General features: G+C 38.2%; 1 protein-coding gene across 1 annotated transcript in view; it reads right to left on the bottom strand.

The window, feature by feature from the left end:
* PRTFDC1 (phosphoribosyl transferase domain containing 1) overlaps positions 1 to 18,624 on the bottom strand; it is a 57,658-nt gene that overhangs the window by 17,511 nt on the left and 21,523 nt on the right. The window contains exon 5 of the mRNA XM_087917136.1: positions 1,501 to 1,566. Within this exon, the coding sequence (XP_087773262.1) occupies positions 1,501 to 1,566 (66 nt within the window). The remainder of the gene's footprint in view (positions 1 to 1,500; positions 1,567 to 18,624) is intronic.

Raw genomic sequence — 18,624 nt, 5'->3', positions numbered from 1 at the left:
GCACATGCGCGCGCACACACACATGCACTCAATGCATGTGTTTGGGGGGGGATTGTTGAACTTGTTGAAGCCTCTAGCCAATCCACAGATGCAGCAGGCAGGAGCAGTTTGAGACAGAAAACAGACTGGATATAGGCCACAAAAGCCATGGCTACTTTGTCTGTAAGCCCGAGCTGGTAAATACATAGCCTTAAACTATAAATTACAGTTTAGAAATTACAATGGCTGCACAGCCATGCCCCATTCATCCAACAACATGGACTGTAGCTTAGCACAATGTATCAACCCAGCAAGTGACTTTGCTTGTTGCTAACTTGTCCAACAAACCATCAATTGGCAAGATGTGTAAACGGAGAACTACTGCCAAGACCAATGTAATGATACATTGTGAAGCCAAACAGACAATAGCTGCTTTCAGACATCACAATAAGTTATTGTTCATAATTACAGAGACAAGTTACACAAGGTTTAGGCTCGCGTGCATCCTTCTTCAACCATGTTCTAACAATTGTTTCCATTTCTGATAAACTGTAATTAATCATATTGTTGAAATCTGAAATTGTGTTTAGGCCCAGGAGATATGAAGCTAACTTGTTTCAGATAAAGTTAAACCATAGTTTAGCCACTGAATGGCATCATAAATCATAGTTAAGTTGTGCTGTGTTGGTAGGAAAATATGCATATACAAGATAGGTTACTAAGGGTTGTACCCATCATAAGAAGTCAGCCATCCCAAACACAGTCTCTTCAAGCTTTTGTAAATTCTCTGCCAGCAGAACAAAAACAATTATGGGTACCAAGTTCCACCACATCTGGTGGATTTAGGAAAAAAAATGTAGTTTATCATGGCATTCAAGTGCAATCACATACACAATTATATTTTTAGCTGAATTCATGGTGGGTGTACTGTGGGAATGATGGGGGCTGCAAGACTCCCAGGCCTCAGAAGGATATTAGAGCACTACAAAATGGATGAAGTATTGATAATTTATTACAGAGGTCCCTTGCTTAATGACAGCAATAACATCCACTAAATGATGCAGATGTAAAGTACAATGTCATGTGACTGCATGGACGTATGACAGTTATAGTGGTGGTCATGAAACAAATCCTTGTGATTGTTAAATGCAAAGTCACATGATCGCCATTCGTGATCTCTTGCTAGGGTTCTCATTGATTTTGCTTGTAGAAGCTGGTAACGAAGACCAGAAATCATGATCATGAGATTGTGAGATGCTGAAAATGCAGTGAATGCATGTTGGTTGCCAAGTGCCTGAATTGTAATGATATGATTGCAGGGATAGTGTGATATCCACAATTACAAGGAATGTCTGTAAGTGTCCTCATTGTAATCTTGAATGTTCATTGAATGAGTAATCACTGAACAAGGATTCCCTGTATTTATAAGTAATCATTTATACATTCCTATGTTCAATGTTTATTTTCATTATTAAATAAGCAGTTTTTAAAACAAACTCATCCTTTAAGATGTCTACCAACCTTTTCAAACAGTTTTGAAAAGTCATCTCCTCCTATGATCCGAGTATCTTCCATAGATTGGTCGTTCTGCAAAAACAGACATTATATGGTATTTTATTTCCAGTATCTGTATGAACAAAAAAAAGACTGGGATAGTAGGAACATTTCTTGTGATTTGGTAGTTTGCACTGACTGCTTTATTAACTATTCTTTTCTATTTTTATGACTTTGAAAAATGTGTATTTTTATGTTTTATCTTATTTAGCTTTCAACAACTTTATTATACTGGCTGTAATCTAGAACTCATCAAATCTTTCACTGACAAATCCAAGGGAGCCATTTCTATGGAAAAAATTTAAGATCAGGAGAATTTTTTCATCCGATATTCATATTCCAGTAGATTTAAACCTATGCAAATATAGGAAAAATTATAAATTCACTTTCTTGAAATTGAAAAGTAACAGTATACTCCTGTACACATCCACTCTAAAATAAGCCCCATAAATTCAGGTAGGATAAATAGGTCAATCAAGGATGGCAGAAACGAATGGTTAAAAGACTACGATTCTGTAAAACAGAAATCAAAGCTATTTGTGAACATTTTTAATTAGAATTTTTCAGCATAACAAAATGTATAAGGCTAAGAAAAATAGTAAACAAGAAACAAAAATAGAAGATATTGAAAAACTGAAATGAAAATATATTAATTATGTCTCCTTATTTCTTCGTTCCAGTTTTTTTTTCCTACTGTATTTTCAACAACTTGTTTGCCTCCTTTTTAATCCCCAAATTCCAATTAATTTTTTCTTCCTTTCTTTTTTTTTAAAAAAACAAAGCTATATTTTGTGAAAATCATTGACAACCACATTCCAAAATAAAACTATTGATGCAGGTTTTATCCAATCAATGCAATAAAATCCTGTAGCATCTTTGGGTAGCAAACAGAAACAGCAAGATGGTAAGATTTCACTGCAATTCAGTCTCTTTTGGGTATGTCCTATGAAGGCAGGGCTTTGATTGTGATAGCGCATCCGTCATCTTGCAGATTTTGATATCGCATTCATGGTGCACAGGAAAATATAACCTGCTTAAATTAATTACGTATTTTGCATCCTATAAAAGTGATTTAGAAAACAACGTTAAACCACTCAAGCCTTGTTCACTTTTTCATTTCCCTTCGGGAAATGAAGAACAAGAGAGTTGTTATTTCATTATGTTTCAAGGGGTAAAATAAACATGGAACTGTTTTTCCAAATTGCTGGACAGCTCATGCACATGTTTTCCTTTCAAAACGAAGTTGTGAGCAGTTTGTATCACTAATGCTATCTCTACTTCAGCCCATTATCCTCCCTATTCTCATTAAGTGTTGCTTGCTTTACTGGGCAATTTTCAAGACACTTAACAATCTTTGGATCCTAGATGCATCATAGCTCTCCATTACAAATCAAAAGACGTCACCATCGAAAAGCATCTCTTAATCTGTACAGAAAGCTTCAGAAAAGCAGCAGAGAACATAACTGCAAAGTGATTAAGTCTGACCTTGATGATAAGTGGAACTTAGGCAAAGGAACAGAGGAAAGAGTTCAAAGGCTTTGGTTTTCTTTGAGCATCCTGGGCTTGTGTAATCTGTGTCTGATCCAGACACAAGAACAGGCAATCTGGTGGCCCATTGAACTTTAACTTCCATCAAACCGAATGCTATATCAAAAGACCTTGCATGTACTATATTGCCATTAAGAAAAAAAAATCTGGAAACCACTCAGGTGTCTTATCTTTGGAAGATACTTTAAAAATGTCAGGTAGCAACTCTCAATTCACGTGCCCTTCAAGTGTGTGAGACACGAATTCCCAGCCTCCTATCACTGCTGCCTAACAATTCTTCTTCTTCTTTTTCTTCAGCGTTTGTCTCGCGCTCGGGCGAGGTCCGCTAATGTCCTTAAGTACTGCTTCCACACCTCTCTGTCTACCACGTATGTCGGGTCTGCCTTCGCGATCTCTAGATCGGCCTTGATCGTGTCCATCCAGCGTTGCTTAGGTCTACCACGCGGTCTCGCTCCTCCGACAGTCACCTTCATTGCAGATTTGATGATAGATTCTTCCTTGGCGCGGCTCACGTGGCCGAACCATCGTAGCCGGGACTGCCTCATGACCGTGGGGATGGGCACGGCGTTGAACCGTCTCACGCACTTCTTCGTTCCTGACGCGATCGAGTAGGGTGAGGCCTACCGACCATCGGAGCATTCGCATCTCCATTATCTGGAGTCTGCTTTCGACTTCTTTAGTCGCCGGCCAGCACTCTGCGCCGTATATGGCCACGGGCGCACCACAGAGTTATAGATTTTCGCTTCAGGCGCATCGGGCATCTTCTTGTCACAGAGGACGCCCGTGACGGACTTCCATTTGCCCCACGCGGCGTTGATCCTGGCTGCCACCTCAGTTTGTAGTAGGCCTTCTTCCCAAGAATAGTTCCCAGGTACTTGAAGGTGGAGGCGCGCGGTAGCTCCTGCCCGTTCACGTGGATGGAGCCTATCATTTCATTGTCAGTGGTCAGGTATTCGGACTTCTTTAGGTTCAGCCGGAGCCTGAACTGCTCGAGGCGGTCGTGCCACTGTTGGACTAGGTGCTCGAGTTCAGCCTTGCACATGTTAGCCAGGAACACATCATCGGCGTAGAGCAGCGTCCATGGGGCGGGCGTATACAGATCGTGTGTAATTGTGTCCATCACCAGAATGAACAGCAGTGGTGAGAGCGGGAGCCCTGGTGTACGCCGACGGTGATATTAAACTCCTCTGATATCCCAGCTGCCGCTTTACACGGCTTTTGTGACATCTGTATAGGAGTTGGACCCATTGTACGAGCAGCTCAGGCACGCCGTGATCTCGCAGTGCGTCAGATGAGATCGCGGGACTCGGTCGAAGGCCTTTTCCAAGTCCAGGAAGGCTGTGTGGAGCGGGATTTTCTTCTCTCTGTGAGCCTCCATCAGCATCCGCACACCGAAGATGGCGTCGGTGGTGCCGCAGTTCTTGATAAATCCGGCCTGGTTGACGCTGATGTCGACGATGTCCCGAATGCGCTTATCAAGGACACGTTCAAGATCTTCATAGTGTGTGACAGTAACCTGACCAGTCTGTAGTTGGAGCAGTCCGCTGGGCTGCCCTTTCCTTCCAGATCGGAACAGTGGTGCTGCGTACCAGTCGTGTGGCACTTTTCCCGTGGAGACGATGTTGTTGAACAGCTCGCACAGCCACAATGCCGAGCCCGGTAGTGCCTTTTTCCAGAAGTCGGCAGGGATGTCGTCTGGCCCTGTTGCCTTACCGCTTTTCATGGCCTTGATGGCGTCGGTGACCTCGCTGGCATAAATGCCTGAGACTGGGCCTTCAACTGGGTCACCTCGCGGGGTTCGTGGGTGTGGGAACTCCTCGGTGGAGAGCTTCTCGAAGTATTGCCGCCACCTCTCGGCAGCGTCTCTGGGGTTCACGATTAAATTTCCCCTTTCGTCGTTGATCCCATGAAACTGGTCAATGTCCAGGGTCTTCCTGTGTCTGCTTTTGGAATTGCTGCCTAACAATTGTGAGAGTTTTATTTATTTTTTCAGATTTATATCTTTTCTACAGAAGTAAGGAATTAAGAGAGAGGAGCTCCATAGTGCATTTCAAAGTAGCGTTTGGAATTCAAATCCAAAAAGCTCCATGGCTTATATGACAATCATAACAATACATCTTTCAACATTTCTCCTTGAAACTAGTAAATTATCCAGCTATTAAGACAAGCTGGAATAAATATGTTTGTGTATGTGTGTGTGTGTGTGTGTGTGTGTGTGCAAAACACACACACACAGACACATCCTACTGAATTAAGTGGTTTTAGTTCGCAATATGTAAGCCGTTAATCAAACTATAGTTTAAAACTTTTAACAGCTTCTAGGAAGAATACCTAATATGATGTTCATCTTTCTTTGGTTTGGGATCTCTTTCCAATTACTTGTGCTAAGGTTTTTAAATTTCAATGTTGTCTAGACTTTTATCAGACTTTCTAACTGGACATTATTGTATGGACAATAATACAATATAGCAAAAATGGTATTCTTTGACTAATGACACAATTGGTCAACAACTGCAGTTGTTAAGTGAATCACAGAGCTGTTAAGTGAATCCACCTTTCCTCATTGACTTCGTTGGAAGCCCCACCCCTGGGAAGATTGCAAATGACAATCACATAATCCCCAACACACTGCAACTGTCATAAATATATGTCCAAGTTCTGGTCATAGGAACCAGGCTATGAAAGCCATGTGTGCTAGAATTTGTCTTTTTTTTAAAGTGCATGTAACTTCAAACAGTTGCTAAAGGAATGGTTTAAGTCAAGGACTATGTCTAAGTCAGCAGTCCCCAACCTTTACAGCTTGGTGGCCCAATGAGGAGGGAGAAGGGAGCCAGTCTGCCGGTTGTGTAAGTTGAGCTGTAGGCATGCAAATCCAGCTGCACATGTGTGCTGGCCAGACACTGATGCAACCCAGTTCTGAACATGCAGCCTGGGGGGTTGGGGGACCCTTGCACTAAGTCACCTACTTCCTCCCTATATCAATCATGTCAATGTCAAAGGGCATGAACAGGAGCATTGATACTGTAAGTTGTTTATTCCCATGCAATAATTCCTCATGTATAATTACAGATGCAAGATTTTCCTTTCTTGCCTTAGCTTAGGCTTGCTTTTCCATGTATAATCTTTTGAATAGAGAAAAAGTTCTACATAATGTTCCAAAATCCACAGCTGAACAATTAGGGTCCTTCCAAAATGTCACTAGTGTTGCTCAACTGGTCCTTACAGACCAGTCTAGCTTTCCTCTTTTATCTACAAATTAAGATTCTGTAACCACTTGGTCAGGGTTTCTATAGCAACATTTAAGTTGCCAATTCTTCCAGTATTAGATCATCTTCACTGAATTGGGTGGGGCAGCTATTATCTTTTTTTCTCTTCTTCTTCTTTTCCTGGAGACCAGAGGGATCTTGAATCCAGCAGGCTACATGTGGGTGATCTCAAGAAAAGAAAGGGGCTCTTGTAACCAGGATTCCTGATGACAACATTGTAAAAAGCAGCACACATTTGTGGTTTGGGGTAGCTGAAGAGAAAATGGTCTCTTTTTAAAGTGTTCTGGCAGAACAAAAGCTACCTTATCATGACAGAAACCAACAGTAATAAATTTCTAACCCTTTACCTCATTAAACTGTGATGGGCCTTTTACTGAAAGAGTAAGGACATTTACTGAATGTCCTTTGGCTATCAGCTCAAGGCTTGGCACCTGCTTTTCTCTCTCTCTCTCTTTCCCTTTCCTTTTCTTCTTTCCTTTCTTCCAGAAACAAACCCAAGCAAGTCAGCTAATTAGAGTTCATAGAAAAAGCATAAGAGAAGTTTTAAAAATATCAGTGGTTTCAGGGTATTTGAAGAATCTGCCTTTTAATCATCTTGTTTCATTCAGTGTTACTGCTATCCTGAAGGCACCCACAGAGTTGGAATGCAAAATTCAATCAGTTCTCATTTTAACATAAACTGACCCAATTTTCACTTCCTAAGATAATATATAGACTGGCCTGCAGACATATTTTCATTTTTGCACACCTCCAAATTTTGCACTTTGATTCCCTGGTCAGAAAATGTTGCAAACATAACCTACGTAAAGTTTGGACACAAAAATGTAGATTGTTTGTACTTGTAAAAAAAATAAACACAACGTTTTACACCTGTTTTACATTTGTTGCTGCTTCATTTTATTTTGCATGCCAGGTTTTTTTTTCCAAACTTTTCCCTCCAGATGTACTTCGATTCATATAATCCCTCCAGCTGCTTAACAATGTTGACTAGGGCCTTTGAAAATTAAAATCTGATACATTTTGGCTGGAATTCAACAGGGTTTAAAAGCTGTTGTCCACTGCTTCGTGTGACAGAATATTGCTCATATGCCTTTCGTTTTTAGGGGGAGACATTTTAACCCTAGATAAGGTTGCCAGTTCCTAATACAATTCCAAAGTTTCATCTCTAAATTCAAAAATGGTAAGAGTTATTTTAATTTCTTCCAGACCTGTAATCCCTGCCATCTCTTTTAAGATCTGTATCCTTTAAAATCTACATACAGGTAGTCCTTGATTTATGATTCCAGTCTGGACCAGAATTTCCATTGCCTAGCAAGGCAATACTAAAGATGCTTCCCCCACCCTACCCCAAAGAGGCAACTGGACTTTCTGTGGTTTTCTTGAAGGCGTTTCGCTTCTCAACCAAGAAGCTTCTTCAGGTCTGACTGGATGGTGGGGAATGGAAGGATTTATATTCCATGCAGACAATTTGCCTTTTCGTTGTTCTTTGTTGTGTTAGTTGTGCCTTCTTTACAAATTCTGTGACTTGTTCCAATACTTTTGTTGGTAGAAGTGATTTCAGCTCTTGCTGTATGTATTCCTCTGTCTTTCAAAACCTCAATATGTGAAATTAATCTGTCTAATTCTTTCATTGAGGAATTTAAGCTGTGCTTTTTACAGGATGTTTTCTGCTCAGTGTCCCTTTACTGTTGAACACAGGCGCAGGCTGTTGGGAATGACTTTGTCCTGTCTGTATCTCAAACTGAAGCGCAAATGTTCCTGCGAATGGTCTGCAGGGATTATAAATCCTTCCATTCCCCACCATCCAGTCAGAGCTGAAGAAGTTTCTTGGATGAGAAGCAAAACATCTTCAAAGAAAAACCAGAAAGGCCAGTTGCCTCCTGAAAAAGCACCTTTGGGACAACCATGACCAGGATGACTGAGAATCTCCCTAGACATTAAGGCAATGTTAAGTGGGTTGATGACCATTTCTCCACCCTTGTTAGTGAAGTTAGTTGTTAAGTGATTCCTGTAGCCATTATGCAAATCTGAGTTTTCCCACTGACTTTGCCAGTCAGAAGCCTGCTGGGAAAATTGCAAATGATGATAATATGATCTGGGGATGCTGCAAACATTGTAAATACCTGCCAGTGGCTAAGTACCTGAATTCTAATCACATCACCATGGGGATGCTACAATGGTCATTAATGTGAAGACCAAACATATGTCACTTTTTAAAGTGCCATTATAACTTTGAATGGTTGCTAAATGAATGATTGTAAATGGAGGTTTACTCATAATGGGGAAAGCAAAAGATAAAGATAAAACTACATACATGCTGTGTTTCAGCCCAAAATAAATTACTGGAGGTTATGAATTGTAACTTTGGAATTATCTGCACTATTTAGTGTAAATGTTCCATTCTTCAAATACTCACTTTTTATGAGAAAGTTCATTGCCAACCATGGCATTGTTTAAATAATTCTAGGTTTATTTTATAGAGTGATCATAGGATATTCTCCAGACAGACGGTGACTCATATTTCTGACAGCAATATGCCCCATCTCTTGCTTGCTCTTGTGGAAAACTCAGAGTATATTTATTGTTCTCAAGAGCCTTAGAAATATTGATAAAAGTGTGAAAACACTTTCTTCTATTTTTAACATATTGAATTTAGAATTCATAGAATTTACCCCTGAATTCCATATACATACATACATACATTCGTAGATTTTCATGGGTACAGGTCTGCAGGTCTTGGTGTGTTCAGGTCTTTTCCCGTGTAAGATTGAGAGCATCTTGGCAACGTTTCGACGAGGTCCCACTCGCCATCTTCAGGCTGGTGCTTTCAGCTTCGTGCTTGTACAAGCAAAATGTGATCGGAGCTGCCATCTCCCTATATATACTGGTGGGGAGGTTGGGTGTGTGTCTATCAGCTTCCTGTGTTGTAATGACCTGGGTAATGGGCTGTGTGATGGCCTTCTGATTTCTATTGTTTTGACATCCTGGGTCTTGTGCTGCAATCTCCTGGGTTGTAATGATCTGGGTCATGGGCTGTGTGATGACCTTCTGAGTTCTATTGTTGTGGCAACCTGAGCACAAGATTACAGCACAAGACCCAGGATGCCACAACAATAGAACTCAGAAGGTCTTCACACAGCCCATGACCCAGGTCGTTACTACATATACATACATATACACATACATGTTTTCATAAATTTTCATGGGTACAGGTATGCAGGTCTTGGCATGTTCAGGTCTTTTTCCGTGTAAGATTGAGAGTATCTTGGTGACGTTTTGACGAGGTCCCACTTGCCATCTTCAGGCTGGTGCTTTCAGATTCATGCTTGTGTGAGCAAAGCGTGATCTGAGCTTCTGTCTCTCTATAAATATTGGTGGGGAGGTTGGCTGAGTTGTTATTTCTTGATTGGTTGATGAAGTTGATGTTTGCAGAATTTCTGGCTTTTTCGTAAGAACATGTGAACAATACCTCAGTCACACATGTTCTTACGAAAAAGCCAGCCAACACACACACACAAACATGGAATGTGTATACTTATAATGCTTACAGCAGGAAATCTCTTTTCCTTGTACTAGTTCCTAAGAAAAGATGCACTATAATGGAAAATATGCCATGATTAATTGGTGTTTTCAAAGGATACAGCTCTTTTTTTAATTTGGAAAGCACAATGAAACAGCAATCCTCAGGATGCCCAGCAGAAACCTAATTTTAACAGAACTCTAAAATTATTTAATCTTTTGCTTAGCATATATCTTGACGGTCTTGTTTCTAGATGCTTTATTTAATGAGGAATTAATTAATGGTGGTTTTTTAACCTATTTTTATTTACTTTACCTATTTTTTACCTAGTTTTATTCTATTAAGCAAGTTAAATGGCCCATGAGCAAATTGAAAGCCTGGATCTTCTAAATTGTTTTTACATAGCATCTTCAAACATCAGCAATGGTGGATACACCAGTTTCTCTTCAAGAAAAAATAAAATAAAATATTGACTATAATTTAAGATTGTCAATCTTAGAAGAGGAATGCTAAGGAGTCTGGAAAATATATATCTTTGAATATTTAATAAGCTACTCCAAAATGATGGACAGACATTATCTCTTTTATTTTAAACAACAGAAATAGAAAATAGATATGAAAATAGCAGAGATGCAGTTGCACATTAGGCAAAACTTCCAAACTGTAGGAGCTGTAAGCAACAAAAACCATAGCTAATATTATAATAGCTAGTAACCCATTAATTGATAATACTAATATAATAACACATAAATTAATAGCACTAATAATATTATAATTCCCATATAGTGAAAATATCACCATTTTTTTTTAAAAAAGATTTCTTTTTACATTTAACTCATTTGTATTCTTAGTACTTGTAGTGATTGTAGTTATAAACCATCTCTATTTTTAACCGTACATTCATCGTTTTTCTTCCTCTAATTTCTACCTCTTGTCTTTAACCACTCGTAGAATCTGTTCCATATCAAATAGTATTCTGATTTTTCTTTCTCTTTTATTTTTTAAGATTAGTCTGTCCATTTAGCACATTATCTAGCTTAATGAGATGTTCAAGAAAAAGCAGGATAACCATTTCAAGGAAAGTGCAATTGTAAAGATTTATTCATTGTGGTGACATTTGAACTGAGCAGCTGCCAGTGTCTTTCTCCACCAATAACATTCTGTGCTTTACAGCAACTAGGAGAGGATTTGTGCTATGTGACTGGAATGAGAATGAATATAACACAACACCCCCCCCGACACACAAAGTGGCTCACCAAACAGGACTAGCAGACCACAAGTAGTTATTACATCTTGTGTTTTATAAGCCAACCTGAAGCCACAATGAAGTTTAGAATAATCCTTAACAAAAAGGCAGAAGAGAAAAATACTTGTAAGCCTCAAATATATTTGAGTTCAGTTGTACCTGGGTGAAAATAATCTGCAGAAAGATATTAGGGAGAAAATTGTATTGTTTGAGTTTATCTACAGTTTATTTGACTCAATCTCCTCCAGATCAGGGGTATCAAACTTGCGTCATCACGGTGGTGTCATGTGACCTATTGCGACTTCTTTCCCCTTTGCTAAACCGGGCATGGGCACGGCCAGCACATGACGCATCTGGCCCATGGGTGATGAGTTTGCTCTAGATAGTTCATATAACAAACATATAAATATTTTCATCATTCAATTCCCTTCTGAAGAAAGCAGAATCAAACAAAGCACAAAAAGAATAAGAAACAAGTTAAAAAATTAAAAGTATGAGATAAGAAAAGGGAATATATACCTGTAGCTAAACATCTTACACCAACATCTTCTACTCTACCTTCTACCTTGCAAATCATCTCCTTCCACCACTTCATATAAAATGACAGAGCTGGAAGGGAACCTCAGAGGTCTTCTAATACAACCCCATGCCTAAGACAGGTCTTTATCTTTCATCTTTCATCACATCCACACTCTCATATCATATACCACCCACAACTTCATATTTAGCCACACCTTTTTCAGCAAAGACCTGCACACATGCCTCACATCAAAACACCACTAACTTTAGTATTCCTTACTCATTTATCCATAAAAATGTTCAAATAACTGATGGGATACAGGTAGTTCTTGATTTATAACCACAACAGAGACCAGAATTTCAATTGTAACCCATTGCAGTTCTATGTCGAAGCATCACATGACCACATTCAATTTTGTAACTATTTTTATGATGGTTATATAGCAAGTCACGGAGATAGTTAAGCATCTTACTGGGTTGTTCAGAGGATCCAGTATATCCCAATGGATATTTTTTACTGGAAACTGTCAGAAATCTCAGAAACCAGCAAAAAAAAATGTTGCAAATCACAATCATGTGACTGCAGTACGCTGCAGCTGGTCATACATGGAACATTTGAAACCTGTCCATATATGAGTCCCAGTCCTCGCTAGCTGGATCGAATGGGGCGGGTGGTATAGCACTGCTGGCCATGTCGCTGTCGTTGTGCTCTGTCAGCCACGTGCTCCTTCAGCTAGTTCAAAATCAGTAGACTTCATTGCCTCTGCATCCCATCCTCGTCGCCAGTGTTAGATCTGGGAGGATGGTTCAAGGACGGAGGCAAGACTCAGATAACAACAACAGCTCTTTATTAGTGACTTCAGATCTGAGCAAAGAATCCCAGCCGCAGCAGCCCCTTATATAGGGCTGGCTGCGGCTAGGCAGCCAATTAAGGCGATTTGAGTTTGCCGCTCTTGGCTGGGCCAATCACGGCAGCCCGTTTACTAGCCAATCGCATCAGTCTGTGGCGACCAATCACGATCGGCTATTCGCGGGCCAATCAGAGTTGCAGGCTTTCAAGTCTGCTAGTCCGGAACAGATACTAAACATTTTTGCCAATAACATTAGGATGGCTTCCATACTGGAGTCTGGGTAACTACAATTCAGAAGGCCTGCCACACACTCTATAAAGCAAAGTTCTGGAAACACAGAAACAATACAATATATTGTGTTTCTCTTGTCTGATTTAGATTAACCTTATACCCAGGATATCAATATATAAGCACTTAAAAATGGAGGAGTAAAGAAGAAAAAGCATTTTGAACACCATATAACAAGTAGCCAGGATGACTTGACTTCCAAATTTAGCTAGATGAATGAAAAAAATCAGCAGGGATTGCTGCCAGGAAAAACAGCTCATATCCCTATGCTGTGAACGATGAGGATCTAATAAATTTACACTCCCTGAAAAGCATCAAAGTTTCTTAAACTCTGGTCAGTAAAACCATCTCTTTGTGCTGCAATAAAATATATATAAGGGACCTGTACTGTTTATGAAAGTGTTTTCTGCTTCCTAACCATTCTACATATGGATTTGGTCAGAATGCATGCTTAATTCCATCAGACACTAATTTAGTCATATCTCTTTAATAAGAGGTTGTAGCAGCACAGTGACAGTAGCTGATCAAAAGCCATAGTTTGAAGCAATAAAGTATCCCTCTCCCACTTTCAGTAATCTTATCTCCTATTCCATAAAATATTTTGTCCAGAGAAGTCTAGCAAGGCTTCATTAATTTTTTTATAGGTTATACAGGATTGGGTGTTAAACTGGGTGCCCTACAGTTGAGTGAGTTTTGGTATTTGGAGAACTGGATGAGAATAGGCTGATCCAATATAACTACAGGGCTGCTTTAATTTAAAACAAACCCTTTTTTAATCTCAATGTTAAGTTTTGGTCAGTAAGTGATATTATTAGAGTCCAAAATAATAATAAAAGGCACAAAAGTAAAATTCACTAGATAGACTTTTATATATAAACCATATATCCCAGGAAATTATTTACATAAATCTGCTGTATACGACCTTTTCTTGAATATTAGAGGAGTCAAAATCTTTAACTATATTATGCATGAAAATGTTAGCCACTCTTGAGAAATGTAAACAATAACAATGCAAAAATACTGCTGCCTGCCTTTATTCTCAAAAGAGGTATAATCAATGTTGAATGGACATATTACTAAAGAGAGTAGTGAAGGAAAATATGGATCAATATTTTGTATAAGGATATTTTGATATCTAGCTAAAAATCCCACAATGGCACTAAAAGAAGAATGTATTATTTACATAATATATTCAGGCCACTTTTTCACTGAGTTAATTTTTTTATGTGAACCTGACCAATGCATAAAACATTAAATTATTTATATTTCTTACAAAATCAGATTATTGCAAAATTATATTAACACCAAAATGAAGACTTGCCACTTCAGAGCACCTTATGTATCTTGGGAAGGGAAAGTAAATGTTGAAATTATTATTAGCATTTACCATTATTAGTAGTGAACTCTTTTCCTCTGAAGGAGCCCAGAAAATGATATAAAATAGCAATAAACAAATCCTGAAAAGATCAATGAATGAAGAAGAGTGTAAGGTTTTATATAGGCTTCTATAAAGTAGAATATTAAACAAAACAACATTCATTTAAAAAGGCAAACATATCCTAGTATAGTTCTTATCTTTCAAGTGTCTAAGCCAATAGTTTCAGTTCTTTGAAATACAACAGCAGGAACACAACCCTCTCTGCCAAGAGGAAGTTCCATAATCAGAGGGATACCACTGAGGAGTTCCTACTCCTGCCGCCACATTGCTACCCAGACTATGAATGGTGTTACCCTAGCTAACCTTAATGTGCAGGTTACCAGCACAGGATGCTTGCCATTTAAGGCAAAATGGAATTAGGCTTGAGAATAAGTATCCATTATCTACATACGCACAAAAATTGGTGATTATCTAGCATAGTCATGAATAGAGATTTCTGTAATTGTAGGTGAAAGAGTTCCTTTTGTCCATGAGTTTCTTTCTGCTCAAGAGTTGATAGATCTACCTTGACCTTTCTTTGCAAGTGGTTTGGGGCTATAATTTCCAGCTATGTCTGGCAGGAAGCTTTAACTTGGAAATTGAAAATCACAAAAAATACCCCCAAAATCAATTCAGTATTAAAATTATGTTCCAATATCAAAATATTTTAACTTGGTGTCTAAACCTTTAAGAATTAATTTTGCAAAAATGATTTTAAAATATAAGGTCATATCTTGGGATTAGTCCACTTTCCAGGAATTCACAAATTACCACAAATAATTTCTGGAGTCAATAAAAAGCTATTGGAAAAACAAAGTTACTACACAATCACATTTTCTGTGCGCACACACCCTCTCTGTGATGATATCCAGAGTACCATAGCTTGTAGCTTACCCTCTCCTTTTGCACAAACTATCTTAGAGTGTAATCCTACCCGTTATTTACTCAGAAAGAATCTCCCCAGAATCAATGTGCATAGGATTGCATTCCATCAGGCGATACTAGAGGGAAAAGCAGGAATTAGAGCTATTCCATCTACTCAGCTGAGCAAACATTAATTTTGATTTCCTCTTCTTTTTGAGCTGTTTCTGTCCAGCCAGTCCTCATAAGACCTCTGACAACTTCTGGCTGCATTACACCTTCTCATTACAGTATCAGCATTAAAATGAAGAATCGGCATATCTAAATATCTCCTTCTTTCTCCCACTCCTTTTCTTTTGTGCTATGTTATCTCTTTTCATCTTGACAGACTGAAAACTGGAGGGTAGGGATCCTTTTTCATTGATATGTAAGACGATCAAGATTATAAATGTTATTCATTATTAAGTGTTTGCTAAACATTTTCTGGGAAGAGACCATTTTGAATACTCATAGCCTTTCAGAAGGTGGTCCAACTGTTTTCCATAACGTAATCTTCCAAACGGAAGCAGTTTGCGCTTCCCCAGAGTTTCCTAGACCAATTTCTTTTTCAAACAGTAAGCTTTGCACATCTTCAGTATTGATCCATCTACAAATACTACATATAGCCAAGAAAAGAGATGAAAATTCTTATGTAAGCAAATTAAAAAAGGAATTATGAGAATCTGCAAAAAACACTATAGCTCAAACCACAAGTTTCAACACCTTACTGTCAATCAGAAAACTTACATACTTGCCTTGAAAGTGCGTAAGCATATAATATATATTGAGGGTAAAATGGAAGATCTGCAAGGTCCATGTGTGTGTTTGTGTGTGTGTGTGTGTGTGTGTGTGTGTACATGTAAGGCAATATGTAAGTCAAGTTGTTCCCTTGATTAATTGTTCTGTCAGAAAGTTTCTCTTTAATTCTTGGTTGCATTTCTCCTTGATAGCTTTCCATCCATTATTCAATATGTTGCCCTCAAGTGCTTTGGAGAACAGGTTGAGCCCCTCTTCTTTGGGACAATATTCATGTCACCTCTAGTTTTTATCTTCATTAGACTAGAAATATCTAGTTCCTGCAACTGTTCATCATATGTTTCAGGCTACAGGCCTCTATAATCATCTTTCTTGCTCAACTGGTCTTGGGATATTATTGGAATCCAACCGAATTTCATTTTTGACCAACATAAAAACCTAGAAAATATGACATTCACAACTACAGCACAAAACATCAGTAGGCATTTAAAAAACTATGAAGGATGGTAACAACAGAGTTAAGAGAAGGAGAAATAAAATATGTAAGCCTGTTGTAAACTCAGATCTGTACTGTGCTATATAATACTCTAAAACAGGGGTTCCCAACCTGGGGTGCTCGCACCCCCTGGGGGTGCGAGACGATATTCCAGGGGGTGCGAGAAAAGTCCAGGTAATTTTTATTTATTTATTTATTTTTATTTATTTATTATGCAATGGATTAAGTTTGTTTTCATTTTAGAGTTAAGTATCGTTATTTAGTGGCCGTCACATATGTAGCTGAAAAGATTCAATCCTACCATATATTTAACGTGTTCAGTAGTTCCTAAAGTTTAAATTTCAGGGGGTGCGAGGTTGAGTGAAATTTCTTTAGGGGTGCGGGGCGAAAAAAAGGTTGGGAATCACTGCTCTAAAAGAATAATCTGAAACAGCAAAAGCTGAAAAATGGAGACTAATAAATTATAACATTGTGCCAGAAGCTGTGTTGATGCTGACTGTTTCTAGCTGGCAATCAAGATCTAGTGGATTTTGTAGGCAGCTGAACTATGCCTGGCAACTTTAGATGTTATTGGGCAACTTTAGATGTTATTGGGCAACTTTAGATGTTATTGGAATCAAAAATTACATCAATAAGTAGATGTAAAGCTGATATGGGCATCAATAACCTGGCAAGTAGTGGAGAACAAGGGCACAGCCAAGAGTTATAAATGAACAGAGGAGTTTGCTAGCCAACTCAGGGACACAAAACATTTTGGGAAGACATCTTCTTACACATTCCTTGTAGCACAGTTGAGGGGACAATGTTGTGGTATGTTAGAATGAAAGCCATTCAGTGCTTAGATCCTTTTTATATTGGATAAAATATGCTGATAAGAAGATTACTGACAATTCATGAAATCAATAAAATTAATATTTATTAGTTTTTAAATTATATTAAACAATATGAATTATTGAATGATTAAATTAATATATTAAATATTATCAATCAATAACTGTTTCAGTTGATTGCTTTCTAATTTTTACTGCTTGTAGATAGTAGAAATTCTTTTGAAGTTTCATGTTCAAAACATGTACAACTGGTATTTTAAGGGTGAAGTGTAAGTTATATTTTAATATGGACTTTCCAAAATCTGAACAGTGAAGAAATGAACTGGATTCAGGTATAAGATTTAATGGTGTAGTTATCTATGTCATGGAACTGACAACACAGGCAGTAAATCAAATTTTAGTAATTTCAAGTTAATAATACATTCTTTTTTCAAATTAATAAGTTTCATTGACTACCTAAGGAATTAATGATACAGAAAACAAAGATTTACTTAAACAAATGTTATTGTGTAAATCTAGTAAACAGAAACTAGATATTGATACTAGAGACCTGTAAGATGGCAAATGTTAGGTCATGTATATTAATTTACAGGCAGAAATGGAAATATTAGGAAAGACAGTGTGTGTAGAGTCCACCACCAAAAAGTACACTGGCTCTGTAATATCTTTATTATTTAATCAAGATGTATATGCCAGTTTGATGCAGTGGATAAAGCATCAGCTAACAACCAGGAAATTATGAGTTCTAATCCTGTTTTTGGCATCGAGCCAGCTGGGTGACTTTAGACTGGTCATTTTCTCTTATCCCTAGGAAGCAAGTAATGGCAAACCACTTCTAAAAATCCCGCCAAGAAAAATGCAGGGATTTGTCCATGAAATTTCTGAGAATTGGACACAACTGAATAGAAGAAAAATGTGTGAGTCATTCAGACTCTATATTTTTCAACTTTTGGACGTGTTTTCTGAAGAGAAAGCTGCCTGGAGAAAGCTCTAAGTTCCAATTCTGAGAAAAGTGGAAAGAAAAAGAAGACAACCAGCAGCAAGCACTTTAACTATGGAATGGATGTTCCATTGGAAGACTTAAAACACCAAGATAGAAATAGATTGCCATGCAGAAAATCTATGTAGTTGCTAGTATTGGACAAGGACTTGATGGCACATAATGAAAAATATGGTTTATTATCTACACTGTACTTATAGCAACTAATAATTTAAAAACCATTTGAAAATAAATTTTTGTTAAAACTACTAATTAAAACAAAGTTTATTGAAAAGTCATGGCTCTCCCACAATCTGATACACTACAGCTCTCATAAATCCTAGTCAGGCAGCCATAGATTAAGGTTATTGAATACAAGGCCGTCTGCAGTATAATTTATTTAGATATCTTCTGGTAGAAAGGGTTGGATATGTTTGGACATGGTGACAATTTGGAATTGCATCCCAGCATTTCT

The sequence above is a fragment of the Pseudonaja textilis genome, chromosome Z (genome assembly GCF_049901715.1).
Source record: "Pseudonaja textilis isolate UNSWEBS1 chromosome Z, rPseTex1.2, whole genome shotgun sequence".
Taxonomy (NCBI): domain Eukaryota; kingdom Metazoa; phylum Chordata; class Lepidosauria; order Squamata; family Elapidae; genus Pseudonaja; species Pseudonaja textilis.
The sequence above is the reverse complement of the archived record's forward strand: the minus strand, read 5'-3'. Positions and strand labels throughout refer to the sequence as shown.